Here is a 20,745-nt window from a genome sequence, read left to right as displayed (position 1 = left end):
TGGTGATGGTTCATGGAGACTAATAGAAATACTTTCAGAACTCTTTCTTTGTTGTTAGAGGTTGTCCTGGGTATTGTAGGATGTTTAGTAGCATTCCTAGCTTCTACTCACTCAATGCTACTAGCATCCTCCCTCCTTCCATTGTGACAACCAAATATGTCTCCAGACATTGCCAAATGTCCCCTCCAGGAGGGAGTGGGCAAAATCACCCCTAATTGAGAACCATTACTTTAGACATAGTGGCAAAAGCAGGACTGTGAAGTCTATCAAGATGGTAGACCAGAAGGTGGCACTTTTATGCAAATAATGATGCAGGTCCTGCCCCTACCTCCACTCCTCACCCCCTCCCTACAGTCTGGGTTCCTTCCCAGTAATGTGAGGAGCTGTCTTCCTCTGTAGAGGAGCCCAATGATACAATTTTAGTCCCATGTTGACTATAATCACTAGAAAATCGTTCTGCATCCACTTTGCCTTTCTAAATAGCTCACATGAGGCTATATATGGCAAGTGTTTAGATTTTAACTCAGATATTTTCTTCAAAGAACACCCAACAAACAAGTACTTAGATTTCATCACAGGTCATCAGTTCGTGTGGCCTGGAGGAACTTAGCATGCGATGGGCAAAAGTCTTACAGTCAAACCAATTTACGTAAGTGTGCATATTATTCTTTTGCTCCATTTTATAGATGGAGTGATTTGAAGGCACTGGATAAAGAATTCTGTCCTCCTAACACTTCCACCTACACATTTATCCTTGAAAAAAATGCTAATTTTCCACCACATGATGTTTCCTATTTGTAAAATTTCTCTGCCTGAATATGTTTTCTTACTCCCTTGGAAAAAACTGTAGCGACTTTCACTATATTAACTTTGTCCAGCATTGATAATTAATTTTGAAGGCCTATCAGCTTATGTAGTGGGAAAATTTCATTAGCAAGTTAAATGTAACTTGATTTCTTTCCATATTTTGTAGTGTTTTAGAGAAGCAAGGGTTTTATAAAAATCCATTGAGCAAAGCAAAGACAATGTAACTATCTGGTTATATTGCTATGGGAAAAAAAAATCTCTGTTCTCCACTCCCTACAAAGGTTGTATATTCTCAAATCTCTTTTGTCTAGTCTACTTCCTTAAATAGGAATACTCTGTTCCCTAATAAGCTCACCTTAAAGAATAACATTATCTTTATTTGTAATCACAGGCCTTCATCATTGCCGGAAAAAAATTGAGCTTTCTCAGATTCTGATATTTATATTTAATCAATAACCACATTCCTTTTTCATCTGTCTTACCTCTGCAATTGTATTTTCCCAGCTGCGTGTGTTTTATTGTGTAAGAATTCAATTGAAAGAGCCATTCATGTTTGCAAAAAGGATGATGTTTTATTATTGGTTATAAAGAAAAGAAATTTCACACTTTGTATAACCGACCCTTTCTGTGATAGCATGGTGAATTCTGGAAGTGGGGAACAAGTTAACAGACCATGGAAAGAGAGGCCACAGAAAGACCTTGTAGTATTCTGACCACCTTATAAAATAGGACCTGGCAATTTTTACGTCTCTAATTGACAAGCATTCAAGTCACATTTGAAATGTATAATCTTTGCACAATTTAAGGGTATATAGACCAGAAAGAATAAGGGGATGATAGTCAAAATATTGAACACCAGTATGGCATGGCTTGACCAATGACACCAGATACCATATTATTGGGACAGGATTCCAGAGACTCTCTGCAGGTTCTTTTCATGGCTGAACCATGGGAAGGTGGGGTGGGTGCTTAGAGAGGGGCCAGGATCTCTGGAAGTATGGGGAAAGCACTAAGGAGGTTCAAGGTAGCAACTGTTTATGAGCCAGGCTAAGGGATTTAACATTTGAACCATTGGAACAGCCGTACCACTGTGTCCCAGCTGGACTAAGAAGTGGAGAACTATGGAGCAGTGCCCTGTAAGTTAGAAAGTTAGACCTCCAGTAAGAGTTCCCGACACTGCCATTAACGCACTAAACAGTCTTGGATAAGTCAGTTCCTGGGACCTCTATTTTCTCTTGTGAATAACGAGAATATTGGATAAGAACAGCCCTAGTTTCCCTTCCTTTCTGAGACTCTACTTTTTTTCCCTCCTAATGATCTGCAAGTTCCATGCGTAGCATATAGAGCTGTCTGAGCTTCTGAAAAGCAGAGAGACTGCTTTCCAAAGGAGGGTGGGACACTCTCATGCTCTGTGGCTTGTGAATAATGATAGACAAGAAGCCGGCATTAACCACGGATGCACTGTGCTATCAGGAGCAAGACAGGAGCAGTTAGATACATTTTTAGAGGCAGTTTAAAAATATTTTTTTAAAGGTTACTAATTTTCAATGTTTGGAGGAATTTATTGCAGCACAGAAAAATGTGCTAGTTTGCTATAGAAACAAAACAAGTGTTTTTGCCTGAAATTACTAAAGTCAGGCAAAAACAGATATTTTGGAATTTGTCGTCGTTTGCCTAGATTGCAAAAAGTTCCTTCTAGTCTCTACTTCACTTTCATGTCCTTTGTTTTGATATTGATATCTTCTGCTTTTTTATATTCAATGAATATATTGAGATATCTCCATGGGAATATATAAGCACACATTAATGAGTAAAGTCATGCCTACCAAAAGTAGAGAAGATTCCAGAGTAACTTCAACCTACATGTGTTTTCCTCCCAAATTATTTGTTATAATTTGTTTGAGTTGAAAATCACTTTCCAAGTTTTTAATCAAATCTTTAAAAAACTGTTTTTGTAAGTATGAAGAAGTGCTTAACATAATTATGAATTACTTTAATTATCAGAAAAAGAAAACAAAATTATGCTTTTTGAAGCACATGCTGTATTAGGAAAGTCAGTGCTGAATACATCCCTGCACATGTATTTCTTTTGGGTGCCTATACAAATGATAAAGTTTAGTAAAATGAACTGATTCTGTTTTAATGTCCTCTTGCTTATTGTACCCAACAGAAATGAGGAAAATGAAGAATTGATTATCTGGGGTCATTTTCTTGAAACTTGCACATAATTCCCATTTATGCTCATTAGAATAAAGAAGAGCCTTTCTGTAACAAATTAAGAATATGCATAACCTGTTATGACATAGTCATAGAAGTATAATAATATGATCTAGAATTACAGTACTTTCTCGAAGTACATCATATTCAAAATTCACGGGAGATGTCTTAGAGACATCTGTTGTAATTACAGGAACATGGTTTCTAATTCATTTAATTCCCTTTCCTACCTAAACTGTACATATAAGTGAATTTTAAGAGACTGTATAAATAAATTTTTAATTACAAAATGATGTTATACAATACATTATTAATAATAACCAACAATGCATAATGTTTATGCATGAGTCCATTAGAAAGACAAGCTAATGTGTGTCAATTCTAAAAGAATGCACTAATTTGTCCTGAATTTGTGAATGAAGTTGAATCCATGATGCAAGCCAATGAGCGCAATAACAAGAGTGTTTAGCATGCTATTTGTAGTCAAGAAACATCTTGTACCTATGGCATTTAAGAGGTTTTTAAGATTGGTTCATCACGTGTGATCAAGATCTTATTTTTCAGCGAGCCATGCGGTTGTGGAATTTGGAATAAGACGGTTGAGTTGACAATACTAGCTTTCCTAGACAGGTGCAGAATAAAATGGTCGATAGCATCCAAAAAATGTGTACAGTCCTTACAGATCAGCACATGGAAATCACAGTCTCATTGCAATGCAATTTCCCTGTGCGGCCAAAGGGTCTGCCAGCACGTGGTTCCTTCGTGGCACTAGCGGTAACAGATTTCTGAAATCTCCATGGCCAGCTCCAGACACTCGCTGGTCTCGTGGCAAGATTCAAAAAGGCTGCAGTCCACATCACAGTTACAGTTACAATCATTCCGAGAGTGGCTTTCATCTGAGGTATGGTGATACCTGTGAGAGGGGCAGCACAGGTTGATACACACCGTTTCGCACGTATCCGGGAGCATCAGCAGACAGTCCCAAAACTGGCAAAACAGACAGGTGAGGATGAGAGAAGCGCACTCCTCTGTTTAAAGAAGAGGAAAGAAAATTAACAGGGGCACATACGGGGGTGTTGGGGAAGGGCAGGCGTGTGAGCTGGGATGCTTGATAACTTCATAGCCAACTCTTAATTATTTATCCGTATTAGGGGTTATGTACATCGCTAACCTCTCAAACTCCCCTCCCCCACACCAGCACTCACTCTACTTAAGTAATTGCTTTATTAACTTGCTGAGCATTTCCTATTGATTCTACATAATCTGGTTATTTAAAAAGTGCTGTCACTTTTCTAAACTCCTGTATTTACTTTGCCTGCAGAGGTGCTGGGAAGCCACACAATTAGCCACCTATCTGGAAAGCTTGCAACTGTCTGAAAAATCGCCAGTCCTCCCCAAGTGCAGGGAGCTTTCAGGAGCAATTAGAGTTGGGGACAAGGAGAGACTGTGCAAATTTCTGGCTTCTTGTCACAAGGCTTTCTTATTTGTTTGATGTGGATTCCCACAAATCTGCCACACCCAGATTCAAATGCAAGCAAAAAGCACATTTTGAAACCTAATATAAATGATTTTTTAAATAATCATATTTTTATTGTATTTTATTTTTAATCCCTGTCTCCTTTTTCCTCCAGTTATGTAAAACCTTGATTTTTATATTCAAGTTAAATGAATTATGTCATCATTTGCCTAAAAGGGTATAAATCTTATCAATCCTCTTTAAGAAAATTGGTTTAAAAATTTACTATGCACACTTGCAAAAATCTGAAAAGTATCTCTAAGGCATTGAAGGTAATTGGTAATTCAAGCCAAACAGCTGTGATGGGTTATAAATTATTGTATTTTTTGTTTCCATAAAGGGAATTAGTTAGAAGATGTAGCAGTTCTCTTGTTAAAATTATAACTTTTCTCTTTTTATTTTAAGTTAGCAAAGTCTCAGAAACTTGTGAAGGTTTTGTAAAGGGTGGCAAATGTTCCCATGATAGATCACCTAATTCAATAAAATCAGTATCCTAAAGATAGCCGATGGTCGAAGGTAACATTCTACCATGAATTGGAGCAAACTTTCTCCTCCTTGATAGGCTTATCAATTGATTAAAGTTAGATTTTCATAAGGATTTGTTTTTCTTCCCAGTAAGAATGTTTGCTTTTAGTTTTCGGACTTCAGTCGACTGAGACTGTGTGAGCCCATAGGAGAGACTTGCTCTCTGAGTCGTGTGGTAGGCTGTTCTAAGTGTTCTTAGAGCCCCATTGGTTTACTTCTAACAGTGTTTTCCAGAAAACGGTTTTTCTTTTATTATTCATATACTTGTTAATCTTTAAGAGAAGGGAGAACCTGGAAATTTGCTCTGAAAGGGAAAAAATGTTTTAAAGAAAGCCATTTTAATTTCTCTTAGAAACACTGTACAAAGGCCCAAAGCTAGACCTGAATGTAGGTAAACAGGAATCTTCCTTCCTCCCCCATCTCACCCTCCCTCCATCACTGCCTCTCACCCTCCTTTCCTTTCTTCCCAGTAAGATGGTGGTAAAGAACCACACCATGACTTTTACGACGACTTTAATTGCCATATATTGTTGCAGGTGCTGTGGCCATTACTCAGTATTTATAGTTTAGGCAGCATATCCCATAATACCTTTATGATGTATGTACTCATCTCTTTGCCAGACGGGGTGTATTTTATTCACTTGGAGCCAGCTTCTAGCATATGGCCAACTCACCCATATTTCATAAGTCGCCACAAGCCACCCACAAAAATTCAGGAGTGAGTGAGTACAGTACCTAGACTCTATTTTGCCTGTGCATTTCTGAAGAGAGCATGTTGGTGGTCAAAGATCGGGGGCATGAAGCCTCATCAAGTTTTACCAATGCCAAGACTGCTACTAGAGCAGCCCCTGGCAAGGAAGAGCTTCTCAGTAGAAAATATTTCAAGCAAATACTCCGTGATCCCTTAGGCTCCAGGCTCAAGAGACGTCCTCAGGCAGTGAGCATCTAAAAATGATGCCACTAGATTCTGTCCTTTGTAGAGGCGAGGTTGAGATTTTGGTTGGGAGGTTAAGCCGGGTTGGGTGCAGGGTGACTTGTGAGGATAGGAGCTGGTGTTTCCTCTCAGAGTGTGAAGAACCTGCTTGTAAAATGTCCTTACAATTTCCTGAGGGCATATAACCTTTTGGTTCAGTTCCTCTTGCCAAGGTCCCCTCAAGTTGGCCGGCTCTGGAGGGCTCCGCTTCTGATGTATACCCTAGATTTTATTTACCAAAAAATATTTTGGCCTAATCCTTTGGCCAAATTGGCATTTGTTTCCTTCCACTTCTGTATTTTGCACTTGAGAATAGAGCCCATTTTTTTTTCTGTTTATAAGTCAGTTCTTTTTATTTGGTTATAAAAGGTGGAGACTTTGCCCAAAAAAACACGGCCACATTAATGAATTGAAAACAGATTTTTCCAAACTTTCAAGTGTGTCCCATGCTTTTCCTAAAAGACAAATTAAATAATTCTACCCGAGCAGGCAAAACTGTTTTGCATATGGCCAATTTTTGTTTGCATAAAGGAACAGAAGCGGTTCGACGGAAAATCTTCAACTGTTTGAAAAGAGTGTTAGACTTCCCCTTCTCCTGAGAGGGTCTATTTTCCCTTGCCTGCACTATTTCTTGGGGCTTTAATGTTTAGTAAACAGGATATTTAAAGTCATAGCCCATGATTAGCACTCCTTCTGTCATACGAAAACGTATGCCGTGCGTCTAACCACCTGCTCCACATGTCGGCTGCAGTGTCTTCAAACATCCCCCACTTAGCAAGGCCCAATTGCATTATGAATCTCCCTAGCACCCCCATGGTCTGCAAACCTTGCCCTCCTCTGCTTTTCTCTTGGAAACAGCTCCTGAACACTCAGATGAATTTGGCAGAAAACTGGGACTCCTTCTTGTCATTTCTAATTCCTCATCCTACCCTCTCATCCAATTCTCAGCAGAGTTCTGCTGATTTGATTTCCAATTCCTACTTGGAATTCGTATTCTCTATCCACCTCCAGTGCCACCACCTTAGTTCGAGGCACCATCAGCCATCATCAGGGCAACAACCGTAGCCTCCTGTCTAAGATGCTGCTTCCGCATGAACCCATCTCAAATTCATGAGCACCTGTGATATTTTTAATCATAACTTAGAACCACTCACTCTCCCCTTAAAGTTGCAAATCCCTGCCCTAGCCAGCAAGACACTGTGTGACCAGGTTCCTGCCTATGTCTCTGACTTCCTGTGCTACTCTCCTCCTTACTTGCTGCATTCTAGCCACACTGGCTAAATTTCAGCTCCTGGGATGGGCCTAGCTCAGGGCCTTTGCACATGCTCTATTTTGGCCTGCGTCGCATACTCTACCCTCACAACTTTACCTAACTCCTACTCAACCTTTGGGTCTTTAGCTTAAAACACCTTCCTCTAAATCACATCCTTGCTGAAACTCTCACAACGCTCTGCTTTATTTTTTCTTTGTAGCACTGACCACAGAATGATATTAAACTAGTTTATTTGTTTCTTCCCTACTAGAACCCTAGTTACAAGAAAACCATATATTTTGTTGAATGAATGAATAAATGAACAATAAGATATAAAGAAAGTGCTCTCCATTTTTTAGATGAAAGGACTAAGCCTAGGAGATTATCACTGACTGTCCCAAATCTTTCAAGTGTAAGGTGCCGAAGCAAGGATTCAGATCTAAGTCTTTCTGGATCCAAAGCTTGGGCTCTCTTTCCCATTGTTACACATGTCAACTGTTTCATGTGAAGTAAGTTTGGGGTCCTCCACCCTTTATGTACATCTCACATAGGTCTTTAAATAACCCTGAGCTGAGTGCTATTACTATTCTTGTTTTATCAATGAGGAAACTGTGACTCAGAGAGTTTGAGAAACACTGGGAGTGGTGGGGCTGTCGTTTGAACCCAAACTGTCTCCTCCAGAGCCCGTACCTCTGAAGCAGACTGCCCTTCCTGACTCTCACACTTTCTTCCATTCACGTTGGAGCATGGCGCAGGACGCTACAGGCTTCCTGATCCTGCCCTCCCTCCATTGTCTGCTCTTACCCTCCTCTGCTCTGCGTTCCCAAGGCGGCTAAAGTCTGTCTTCCAGGTTCCATCGAGTGGCGTCTGGCTGGCTTCAGCTGATAGGAGACAGCGGCAGGAAGTGGAAGGGTGGGAGGAAGGGAAAGCCTGGGGTATTTCTCCTCCCGCCTCCCTGCTTTGAGTGGTGTCTTAGGAAGTGTTTGTATCTTCCCCTTGGTTTTATCTCTTTTTGACTGCCTTTTTCTCTATGGCTCCTGCTAATGCTGCCTACTAGTGGTATGTCCAGTAAAGGTTAGTTACTAGTGTTCTATGAGCTAATGTCAGTACTAGTGGCCTACTAGCGACTGGGAGGGACGAAGGAAAGAGGTGGCAGAGCTGTCCTGTTGCCGAGTTCTGGGTGGCCTCACCGTTCCATTACTTGGCTTTCCACCTCTTCTGACACCTTGGTGACAAGTTCTCTGTATATTAAATTCCCTTATGGAACCACCTGGTATCCTGGCATAGGCTCTCATCGCTGCTGTCAGAGAGCCCATCTCGCTTTCCCACTTCTTACTTTCTTAAACTGGATTAAAGAAGGTTTAAGATGGATCCAAGACCTGCAGGCCATACAGCCAAAGTGGAATTTGGCCGTGAGCAAGAAGCCATGACAAAACCCTCTTAGGGTTGTTTCACTTCCTTTTACACCCCTAGGGTACCTTCAGGACATCAGGCTGTAACGCGCTAAGTGATACCCTAATGACACTGAAGGACTAATGCAGCCTCCAGAAGTGCTAAATGTACAACTGGGGATTGGCTAATTAAGAGAGAGAATCTGCCTCATTAGAAAGAATCATGTTTAATTATAGCAGAAAAGGTAACAATGCAAAGAGTTTCCAAAAATGCACCTGAGCTCAGCCTCATGGAAACGGTCCTCCAATTCCCGAGTTCTCCCTCCCAGCTGTCCATCTTGACCCCATGATGCCTGGGATTAGGAGGAGGGAGGGACAAGAGACAGCTGTAGCTGCCCACTGTAGTTCCTGTAGCCTTCCTCAACTCCAGAAATGTCCCTCCAGCTGCTTTGGGAATCTTTGTCTAAAGCAGTGAGAAAATAGTTCTTCCAGAAGTGACGCCACATAAACCACAATCTCTCCTCCAGTCACCCCAAAACAAAGTAAGGAAAACAAAAGGCAAAATGAGCCTGACCCAGGCCCAGTGGCACAGCAGTTAAGTTCACGTGCTCTGCTTTGGCAGCCTGGGGTTCGCCAGTTCAGATCCTGGGTGCAGAGCTATGCACTACTTGGCAAGCCATGCTGTGGCAGGCGTCCCACATATAAAGTAGTGGAAGAAGGGCACAGATGTTAGCTCAGGGCCAGTCTTCCTCAGCAAAAATAGGAGGATTGGTGGCAGATGTTAGCTCAGGGCTAATCTTCTTCTTCTTCTTCAAAAAAAAAAAGAACTTGGCCCAAACCCAGAATTCTAATATGTTAGTGGTTAACATGCTATCATAGAGAATTTGGTGTAATAATGAGATTCATGATACAATGGCTCGGACTGATTCCTAAAAGTTTTTGGTCAAAAAGTATAAAAATTAGTTCCCACTCTCCCAAAATTATGTTCTTTGGGGGAAAAAAACCCTCTGTAATGTAGAATGGGAATAAATAAAGTATGACTTCATGCCTTTCTCTAGCTGGGGTATCATCCCTGATGTTATCAATTTTAATAGCTATTTAAATATGTCAAGATCTATTTAAGTTCAGACAAGCACAACTAACATTCTAGTCAATTCTTTAGAACTAGAATGACTAGATTTGGGTGATACTTAGTAAATTTGTGCTTATGTTTTTTTCTGAGCAAATGAACTGAAATAATTATAAAATTGAAACATTTTATAAGGTGACACTATTGCATTTAATTGTATGAAATTTACAGTGTAGAAAATGTAATCATTTTATTCAGTAGTCCATGGTGTAATTAAGACTATTCTTTTGAGGTATCTTGTATTTATGATTTTCCTCTTCCACCTGGTTGAGGCGTCTCAAATTCAAAATTATACATCAATTAGGTCTACTCTCAGGATTCTTTTTAAGGAGGCTGTTTTCTAAGATCGTGTGCATCCCTGGTTTTATTATCCATGGGGATGCTTTTGCAATCAGAGCACAGAAACAGAAGCAGAGACACAGACAGTGCTGTGGACTTTTTCCATTTTATTGGGGAAAGGGACCACACAGGATGAGCCACAATTTCATAATAAAGTAATGTTGCAGCACATAGCGTGTGATGTGCAGTAAAGATCCTTTTAAATTCCCATCAGAGCACACACCATGAACTGTGCTAATGGATGTAACACATTTTACAAAATCTGCATGTGTGAGGTTTTTCCATCCTGTTTTAAGTGGGGCAATGTATATAAATAATAGATATTAGCAATTAAGCATGCATTCCTATGCACTCATTTATACATTTGAAAATAAATTAACCACAAACTACATGAAAGTGGATGCAATCTTCTCTTTTCCCTTCTGTTTCCCCTGCTGTTCCCGAAAGATATTTCTGTATTTATCTCAGTACGAACAATGACCCCAGCTCTCAATTTCTGCATCCTTAAATTAATTACTATCAAAATTTCCCTAAAAGGAAGTGAGTCTGACTTAACTCTTGATTTCCTTGATGTTTGCTCTTTAGGATAATGAGAGTTTCTTAACACTATTTGTGAGCCTTAATCTGGATTTTTCACTCTTTCTTTTATCCAGGTACCAAAAACTCTTACCTCGGTGTTTTGTTGGTTTTTTTTTACATTGCAGAGGAGATGAAGGATGGGCTACTACATGTGTCGTCAGCTTAAAACTGGAATTTTTTGCATCCTATTGGTCTCAGCCCAGGCCTTAAGGAAACAATCTAATTGAACCATCCTCGTGAATCTCCTTTGATCTTTTGATGAAAGAGTAATTGGTTCTTTTCCTATGTGAAGGCTCCTGGATATGAGTTGCCATTTGAATGGAGTAGTCATTTTGGCCCTTCCCTAAGAATACAAGGGTTCAGGTATCATGCTAGCTGCCTCAGCCCTTCCCATTCCCCAGAATCCCTGAAACAACAAATCAGAGTGGTTGTGGAGGGACACTGGGTTGTGCCGTGTGGCTACATGCAATGGCAATTCCTAATGCTGGGACCATTATGGCCAAGATCCATTGCAAGTAAGATCCATGCGTCCCTGATACAATCTGATAAAATGCTCTAGCGTCAGAATGCTTTTGCAGAGAACTCTCCTGTATTGTCTGTTTTCTTGATTAGTGTCAAACTCTAATAAAGCCAGAAACTTACGAATCATCTTGGATTTGAGGTCGTAACCTGGCAGCCTACAGGCCAAAGTTGGCCCAAAGCTGTGTGTTGTTGGGAGTGTCTGGAGCTTCATAAAAGGAATAGAACTAATGTCAACAGTTAAAAATTTGGAGATTTCAAATAACACTCTAGATCTGGCAACACTGGGCCTGTATTTCCTTTTGGCAGCAAGCAGCTGGAGCTGAGTAGAGGCATCGACCTTTCGATGAGACATATGTTCTTCACTTTGACATAGTCCTCACCAATCCCTATTATTTACTTCCAGTTTACTTTATTATTCATATTATCTCCTGGCAACCACAGGCAATTGTGTCTGTAGCTTCTGATCAAAAGCATCCATGACAACATTTGAACAAGACACCACATATATAACATATGTTAGAAATCTTCTCTCCCCTTACTTTCTAAAACTGTAATCACAATAAAAGCAAAAATTGAATATCTATTATGTGACAGGTTTTGTACTAGATGCTTTACACATGTTATTTCATTTGATCTTCAAAACACCCTATGGTGTGTTACTAGCTCCATTATATAACTGAGAAACTGAGATTCAGAGATGGGGAAAAACTTATCCAATTTTATACAGCTAATAAATTTCAGAGCCAGGAGTTAAACTAACGTGATTCCAAAGTTCTGTTATACAAAGTTTATTTAATTTTTTTTCTGATTTTCAAAAAGTGGATATGAATTTAAATGTAAACCAGAAACTATACCATATTACATTTTCCTTTGGGAAACTCCTAGCGTTCTTTAAATGCAAATGTAGATATTGAACACTACAAAATTCTTGAATGGTTTATGTCTCTTGTAAAGGTTACTGCAAAGTTAACCCGAGTACAATTCCATGCCTTGGTGTGGAGACCATGACTTTGAACTTGACTATGCTGATCACATAGCACCAAATCAGTTTGAAATTGGCTTTGCAAATGGAATGTGCCTTTGATGTCGTATACAGGGATGGTTTGGTGTAGGTTTGCACTGATCGGAATGCCGAGGAAATGATATTACCTAGAGGAACCAACACTGTTTCACAGGTTGCTATTGTAAGCATCTTGATATTTTATACAGTCTGTATTTATACATTTCCAGCATCTCAATACCATTCCACTCTCCCTTCATTTCCTCTCATCCTAGACTCATGGACTGAATAGTCCCAGATCTGAGAAGAGAAAAAAGTTTGCCGTTTTTCTTTGTCCACTTCATAGCCCCATAGCAAGAATGATTACACCTCGCCCCAGCTTTTTAAAACACGTTGCCTCTGATGCCCAGCTTCAAGAGCAAACAATCTGCCAAGCACCTCATAGTTGCAAAGTGACCTTGACATCTGTCATTCACCAGGGTTTTCAAATAGAAGTCTTCCTGTTTAATATTCATAAAGACTTTTCTTTTTGGTAACAGCATATGTGATGATTTTACAGGGGCTGGGGGTTGAGGAGCTTTGTTTAGAGAAAGGTTGATTCTGAGAAACATACCATCAGTGTCTCTCTGATGAACTGAAGTATCAGTTTGGAGGTAGGAGAATTTCGCTTGGCATTCTTCAAGGGAGGACAGTGATGTGCTGGATTCTGACAGTTTTTTCTCACTGGGGGTTTCCTTGGCTGGTCCATCTGTGATATTGAATTCGGATACTGAATTTATAACGATAGCATTAATGGGTTTCTCCTCTGCATGCTTTTCATTTGTGAGCTGCGTATCTAGATGAGAAAAGAAAACACACATACACAAACCCACGATAGTTGACATGACCTAGTGATCTAAGAATGGACGTTTACAGAAAATTTCAAATTCTAGACTTTGGTAAGAATAAAGTCCTATTTAAAAGATTAAAGCATTATTGAGTAGGATAATTTTGAGTGAAAATATAAGTGAGAATAAAAGAGGGCAATAATCACAAAATTTTACACACAAGTTTCATGTATCACAATAATTTGTAACCCTTATTTCTACTGTGGACTTTTTGTTGATGGGTTGGGAGAATCAAGGAATTTATTCACTTGGATCAACAAACTCTCGAAGTATATTGTCAGCTTCGTGTCATAGGGTATTATGGATCTAAGAAGCAACAAAAGGGTCTTAAATGCTGGGTAGTACTATTCGGTAATGTATGTGATGTCAATCACATCGTTTTATTTCTTCGTTTCTATAAACCTCAGTTTCCTCCCCTGTATAAAGGAGGTATTTGCCAGGTCTCTTTCCAGATGATAGTCTAAATGGCTTTGGGAGTGTGCTTCTTGGGAACACGCTTGGTTTCCGTAGACCCACCTGGCACAATTGTTAGAGATGTTCAGGGAAACTCTAGCAAAGTCCTTGACTGAGATTCTGGTTTGGAGGGGCAGAGAGAAGGCTGAGAAGGCCTAGGTGCTTCGAGTCTTCCAGAGCGCTCGTCTTTATTCATTCATTCCTACATAATAATTGAGGGTCTGTTATATAACAAGCACTGGACCGGGCACTGGGGGTATGGTGGTGACTAAGAGGGCGTGGTCCCTGGCTTTCACAAGTATCAAACAAGTCAGCAGAGAAATAACCACTTAAGTTACAGTATTGAGGAGTGTGTAAAAGAGAAGCGTGCCGTGGAAACGTGTTAGAGAACCAGAGTGGGTAGTGGTGCAATTAATTTGTAATTTATCTATACTCATTAAACAGAGTCCTAAGATCAAGAAAAGTGTTAACAGAAGGTATTCTCAAACACACAGCCAGACTGATTCCCAGGGATATCTTAAGACTAAAACAAGTAACAGTCCTGGTGACTCGGCAGCACTATGAAGAGATGGTAAAAATGCGTTCTGGAGAATACATTCTCCTTGTTAGCCCAACGCCTGGTTAATTCAATAATGTTCATTGAGTGACTGAAATAAATAATAACATTGGCAACCTGATTTGATTTGACTATGCTTACACAGCTCAGTGCAAGAAATATATTTTTGCCAAGTCCATTTTCATTGTCCTTTCAAAAGTAGCTTCTTCGTTTGGGGCAGATAGAAATCGCTACTTGGTCCCATCTCCTAGGGCAGCGATTCCCAGACTTGTCTGCAGAGTAGAATTACCCGGGAAATTTTTTAAAAACTTGGAAATTTTGTTAAAGCTTGGACTACCCCTTCCCAACAGATTAGATCACAATTCCAGGGGATTTTTGAAGCTCCCCAGGTGGGGCAAACTTGCAGACAAATTTGGGAACCACTGCCACTTTTCAAAGTGGAGGAAGGAGAGAGAACAGGCCCTGAGCTGTGTGCATCAGTGATTTTCAGGAACCACTCATGAGATCATTACTCTCCAAAGGCTCCGAACGGGCACAGGAGCCTACAGTATGGCATACTCAATTGTCTTAGGCCATTTTTATTCTCTTCTAAGCCTACAAACAGCTTTGGCTTTCTACAATGTTTAATTTTTGTTCCCTGCCACTTATGCTGCTGGCTTTCAATCTCTTAGCTGCGATTTGACTCACCCTAAAAAGGATTGGCAGAAATAGGGGTTCAGGAAAACATCTATTGTTGATAGAAATTAACACAATATTGAGTAGATAGAATTAGCTCAACAAGTTGGGAAACTCTAGGCTTCCTGTAACCCAAGGGAGATTTACCAAATTAATGATATAATGATGATGATGATAAAAATAATAATTAGTTTATTTTTCTTACTTGTGTATCGAAGTGTCCAGTAACCAGCTAATATCACATACAGCCATTCAATTTATGCCTTAGAACACTTAGAGCAGTATTGATATTTTGGGCTAGATAATTCTTTGTCTTGAGGAGATTGTAGGATGTTTAGCATCATCCCTGTCCTCTACCTACGAGATACAAGTAGCGCCCATCACTCTAGGTGGTGACAAACAAAAATGTCTGTAGATATTGCCAAATTTCCCCTATGGGGCAAAATCGCCCAGGTTGAAACTAAAAGAACCCCTTTACACACACACGCACGCACACACACACATAGCTGCATGCACTTTCTATCAATTTCCGTGTTACCACTTATGTACCTTATTTAATTTAAGCATTACAAAGACTCTAGGAGGTAGATATTGTCAGCCTCCTTGAACAGATGGGAAATGTATAAATTGGCATCTTCAGTTAACAGATGAATGATGGTAACCAAAGCTTAGATAGTTTATTTAGATAAGTTGCCCAAGACTTCCTCATTAGGAAATGGTAGAACTGAGATTTGAACCCAGGCCTAGTGGATTCCAAAAGCTTTGCTCTTATCCTGGTCCCTTTATATTATACAACATTTTCTCTGATTTGTTCCTGGCTTTATCTCTGCTTCCTAGCTGCTGAGACTGCTCATCAGCAAACTGCTCTTCACTCTAAATCCAATGATATGTCACCTACCAAAATTGAGCCTTGCAAATAGCTCAGCTTTACAGATGCGTCTTTCTCTGAACAGTCTTTGCAAAGCAAGACTACCTTCTTGCGAACTCGGGGAACCCTGCCTGTTCAGTTGCAGCCGTTTTATACCGTATATTAAAGAGCAGCTCAGAAAGAGCTGATAGATAACGAACCCTTGATGAGTATAGAGATTGCAGCAGCTATTTACTTACAGAATTAATTAACAATCAGTTCAAATTATCACACGTAGTCAGGCTGCATGTAATTTAAATTGCTTTTGCACAAAGTAATTCAGTAACAAAAAAAAAGTTGGATAGAGGTTACTGGAATGTAAGAACATGCGGAGAATACAGTATACAGCCAAGTGGTATATGATTCTCTTTTTAATTTTGCAACAATTATAAGTATAGCATTTTGAATGTAAGTGGTATGCTACATTAAGCAACCATTTGGAGACACTGAGCTTGTACTGAGAGAATTTTACGGAGAAGTTAAGCTGCCATTCATAAAGTTATTTTAATTCTATATCTCTGTTTATATTTTTATTTTTTTCGTTACCCAGTAGGAACTATCTGTTGCTCATTAGAAAATCATCTGACATACACACATTTCAGAACCCAGTCTGTTCAACCCAGAATTCTGACATCTGAAGTGAGTCACAACTTTTGGGTGAATGTTGCTGACATCTTCCATCTTTTTTAGATGGAATGCTAGCAATAATTTCCCCAGATTCTTTCTTTTGCGGTGTTATTTGACATCGTACCCAAAGTATTATAAAGTAGCATAAGCTAAAAGGAGAAACACATGAAAAGTGGAATCACATCTTCTGCAGAGAAAACTATTTTGGAATTAAATAAGGAACTCGTGAAACTATATTTGGGATGTTATACATAGTTCTTGACATTAACTTAGAGAAAATAATTTTTTTCAACAGAAAAAAACCACCAAAATTAGGACGAAAATTAGAAACTCAACTATATTTCTTAGGAAAAAAATTAAAGTGTATCTTGAAGATCAGTGAAATAGAAAATTCATGTTTGGGCTGGAGGTAATTGCAGAACCAATGGGCATAAACTTAAGTAACAGAAAAGACAGACAGTTAATTAATATTTTATTACCATTGAGCAAATGTTATTAATTTAATTCAATTAACATTTATTGAGTACCCACATGCAATAGATGAATCAATGTGACAGGAGCTATTAATTTATTTACTTTAAGTTATTAAGGAAACATTTTAATGATTTTCATTTTTGCTCACTAAATGTGACTGTAATTTTTGCATCCATGTATTCTCTATTTAATTCTATATATATAAATGCATTCAAATTATGAATAAGTAGCATCTCTTCTTTCCCAGCTCCTCTGATTCCATTCTTGTTTATTCCTTCCCGTCCCTTCCCTTCCCCTTTCTCTCTCTTGGTTTAATTCTCTGACTGACCTTCCCTGTCTCTGTTATTGGTTTTCTTTTTTCTTCCAGTTCCTTCATTATATTTATTCCTCAAGACTTTGTCCTTTTTTTTTTTTTTAAAGATTGGCACCTGAGCTAATGTCTGTTGCCAATCTTTTATCTTATTCTTCTTCCCGATGCCCCCCAGTACGTAGTCGTATATTCTAGTTTTAGGTCCCTCTGGTTGTGGTATGTGGGATGCTGCCTCAGTATGGCCTGATGAGCTGTGCCATGCCCACACCCAGGATCCAAACCAGTGAAACCCTGGGCCGCCGAAGTGGAGCTCACGAACTCAACCACTTGGCCCCAGGGCCGGCCCCCTCTCAGCTCCTTGCTTTGTACCCCACCCTTGAAGGTTGTGTTTGTCCACACTCACAACTTAATTATTTTCTTGTTGAAGTTGGCCCCTGAATCTCTGTGCAGTCAGTCAGTCAGCCAGCCAGCCAGGCAAACTTACTGAGCGTAAACAATGTGCACAGCCCTGTGCAAGGTGCAGGAGAACTCAAACAAGAATGACAAATAGTCTTGGTCCCCAAGAGGCCCATGGTCATCACGAATTGCAGTGTCAATCTTGTATCTGACTACTGGATATTTTATTTGAGATACTGGCCAAATCCTCACAATTGTTATATCTCTTTCTACTTATCCCCTCCTTCTTCTCCCCAGACTAGGTAACTCTGGATATCCCTAGGCAATTCACAATTCAATTTCTTTTTATTGTGTTGTTTTTTTCCAGTTTCCTAAGCTTAAAAATAATCTTTGACTTGTCCCATCCCTCCACCCAATAATTTACCAGTTCTTATTTATTCTTCCTTCTAAATATCTCATAAGTCTATTTCTGATTTTTCATCCCCATCACTATCACTCAGGTGTAATTCTCTGTGTGCTCAAGTCTGGACTATTTCAGTAGCCATTGGTCTCAACTACAGTGACAACCCTCCCCAAGACATGTTATACATTATAGTCAAAATGATGTTTTGAGCAATATTCTTCTGATAATGTAACCAGTTAAAAAAAATAAAAAGCAAAGCAACACACACACACAAAATGTTAATAGCTCATTATTACCTGAATATTTTCCTAGTCTCACGTTCTCAAGTAACCTATCCATTCTATTGCCAAATTGCCTTTTGAAAAAAGTAGTTTGTTGCTAAGATTTTCTTGTGAATGGTAAACTCTGGAAGCCTATTTGAAAATTATTAGATAAGCTATTAAGGCAGGGTGATTTTAATTTTAATTCTACGCCAAAACACTTAATGTGAATGTGTATTTCAAATATATGGACCATTTTTAAAGCTATAATGGTGAATTATATTTTCCTTGCATTTAAACTATACTCTAGCTTAGAATTTAATACTGCAATTATATATAGTTGGCATCAGATCAAAGTAGACAAGTGACATTTCAAGGTATACTCTACCAAATCACTAATAAATAATCATGGTTAGTAAAAGTAGTTAATTGAAGTGACACTGTAGAGGGAAAAAAAGTTGTTTCCTTTGTATGTAAAGTTTGTAAAGTTTACACCAATGTCAGAAATGTTTTTTGTTGTTGTTATTATTAGAATATATGGACTGTATTCTCCAAAGCTTGATAAGTAACAACACAATACACAAAATATGGGAAAGCATTCAACATGATCAAATATGGTGGGAATTATTGGAAAGAACTAGAGTTACATTTTCTAGCTATGTAGAGTACTATTATCTTTACGTTAAGCAAAATTTGAGAACTGATACTATGGCTAAAGACAGAACAAAATTGGGAAGGTAAGAATTTCTCGGTACTGACAAAAGCATAAAGAAAGGTCATTGATACTCAAAGAAGCTGTGTTTTCAAAAAGAAGAAACCCACATTTTCTTTTTTGGAAACTGAATGGGATAATTTTCTCAAGCTGAGGGATGAAGGCTTCCTAAAATATCCTCACCTTTTTGAAATGAATGGAAATAATTCATGGAGTGTTCCATTTCTACATCCTGTTAGTTAGATTGGACAAAACAAAATCTTGGGTTCACTTAATTCATTTTTTGGAGGGGAAAGAGGAATAACGGAGATAAATAAATTGCACCTTTTTTCTTTAGTTTTCAAATGCCAGCTCTGGTTGGAAGATGTCCTTTAAAGACTTTCAAGTTAAAGCTGCAGTTTTATATATCGTGGCTTTAATTTGTCTTCTGCAGCACTTCAACTAAAACTCTGCCTCAAAAAAATGTTAGATGGAATGTTTATCAAGGGCCCTGACAAGAGGACACGTTAAGCCTTTTCCATCAGCCTTAGTAAATCTTCTTTCAAAAAAAGAGAAAAAAAGCAAAAGAATATTATTTCTCCAGAAATAATAGCAGTGAGTGTTCAAGGTGAAAAGGATTAAATGATAAGAAAGAACTAAGAGAAGAAGGGCGAACACAGCCCCTCCCCATGCTTCCTTGACATCTGCAAAGCAACTTTGATCTTTGGGGTCTGAAATGGGTTTTTTGGCCTAACTCCTCTAGATAATTACCTCAGTTTTCTGCTCATGACTATATTTTGCAGTGTAGACAGACATAGGCTAAGTGATATACTTTTATAGCCAGATCCTAAGCTGTAACAAGGAGTAATTCGCTCCTAGGAGGTGGTTGAATCTTCTTCAGACATGAAAACAGTTTGCAATTATGAGCCTCCATTTCATTTTTATGCAGTTACCTTCAGTTTAATGTTTGTATAAAGTGTCTCAAGAAATAAAGATTATGTTATTTCAGGAAAAAGAACTGGCTAGCGGTTTTTATAGCTTGGTGCACTTGGCTTGGTGATAGGTTTAGGGCTCTGAAAAAAATAAATGAAGCCAATCAGGCTATAAACTCACGCACAATTGGTATTACATATACAGTTGAATTTTTTTTACTGTCAAAGTTAAAATATAAATGTTAAAAATTAAACTATAATTGTTCAAAATATTCTCTATTATGTTAAAACCATCACAATTTATTCAACCCAACTATTTGAATGTCACTTAAGGTCTCTTACTTGCATTATCTCATTTGAGGCTCACAACAGTTTTGCAAAGTATTATTATCACTATTATATGAATGAGGAAGTAGATGGAAGGTCAGAGAATTTAGTGGTTTGTCCAAGATTGCCCAGCTCGTAAGGGGCAAAGGTAGTACTTGATCTTATGTCTTCTAATTCCTATGACAGTTCAACTTTACATTCACAAATTGCTTTATGAAACTAGGCACTCTGCTAAGAGATCAGGATTCTTTTCTAGGGTGTAACTCCTTTGTCCTCTTCTGACTTTGCTCTCTCCAGGTTAATCGATCTTGCTGATATCTGATTAGGAAGCACTGTACGTATGTGTTTGCTCAAAACCAAAACTCCTACTAATGATTCCGTTTTCCAAACTTACCCCTCAAAGCCCAACGCAAGTGTCATCGCCTGTGTGAAATGTCCTCCACTTCAGTTGAAATTAATTGTTCCCTTTGTGAGCCCCAAGAAGCCTGAGTTAACATCCCCATTCTAGCCCCTACTTCAGTTTATTGTACTGTGCTTGATTGTGGATGTATTTCTCTCCCCATTCTGTTGTGAGCTCCTTGAGGAAATGCATGCTCC

General features: G+C 38.9%; 1 protein-coding gene across 3 annotated transcripts in view; it reads right to left on the bottom strand.

The window, feature by feature from the left end:
- Nucleotides 1-1,353: 1,353 nt before the first annotated feature.
- MDFIC2 (MyoD family inhibitor domain containing 2) overlaps nt 1,354-20,745 on the bottom strand; it is a 101,477-nt gene continuing 82,085 nt past the window's right edge. For 2 of the 3 annotated variants that reach the window (XM_070576816.1, XM_070576815.1), the window contains 2 exons: nt 12,864-13,085; nt 1,354-4,052 (listed from right to left, as the gene is read on the bottom strand). In XM_070576816.1, the coding sequence (XP_070432917.1) occupies nt 3,793-4,052; nt 12,864-13,085 (482 nt within the window). In that variant the 3' untranslated portion in view covers nt 1,354-3,792. The remainder of the gene's footprint in view (nt 4,053-12,863; nt 13,086-20,745) is intronic. The other variant, XM_070576818.1, reaches the window with a different exon arrangement.

The sequence above is a fragment of the Equus przewalskii genome, chromosome 15 (genome assembly GCF_037783145.1).
Source record: "Equus przewalskii isolate Varuska chromosome 15, EquPr2, whole genome shotgun sequence".
Taxonomy (NCBI): domain Eukaryota; kingdom Metazoa; phylum Chordata; class Mammalia; order Perissodactyla; family Equidae; genus Equus; species Equus przewalskii.
The sequence above is the reverse complement of the archived record's forward strand: the minus strand, read 5'-3'. Positions and strand labels throughout refer to the sequence as shown.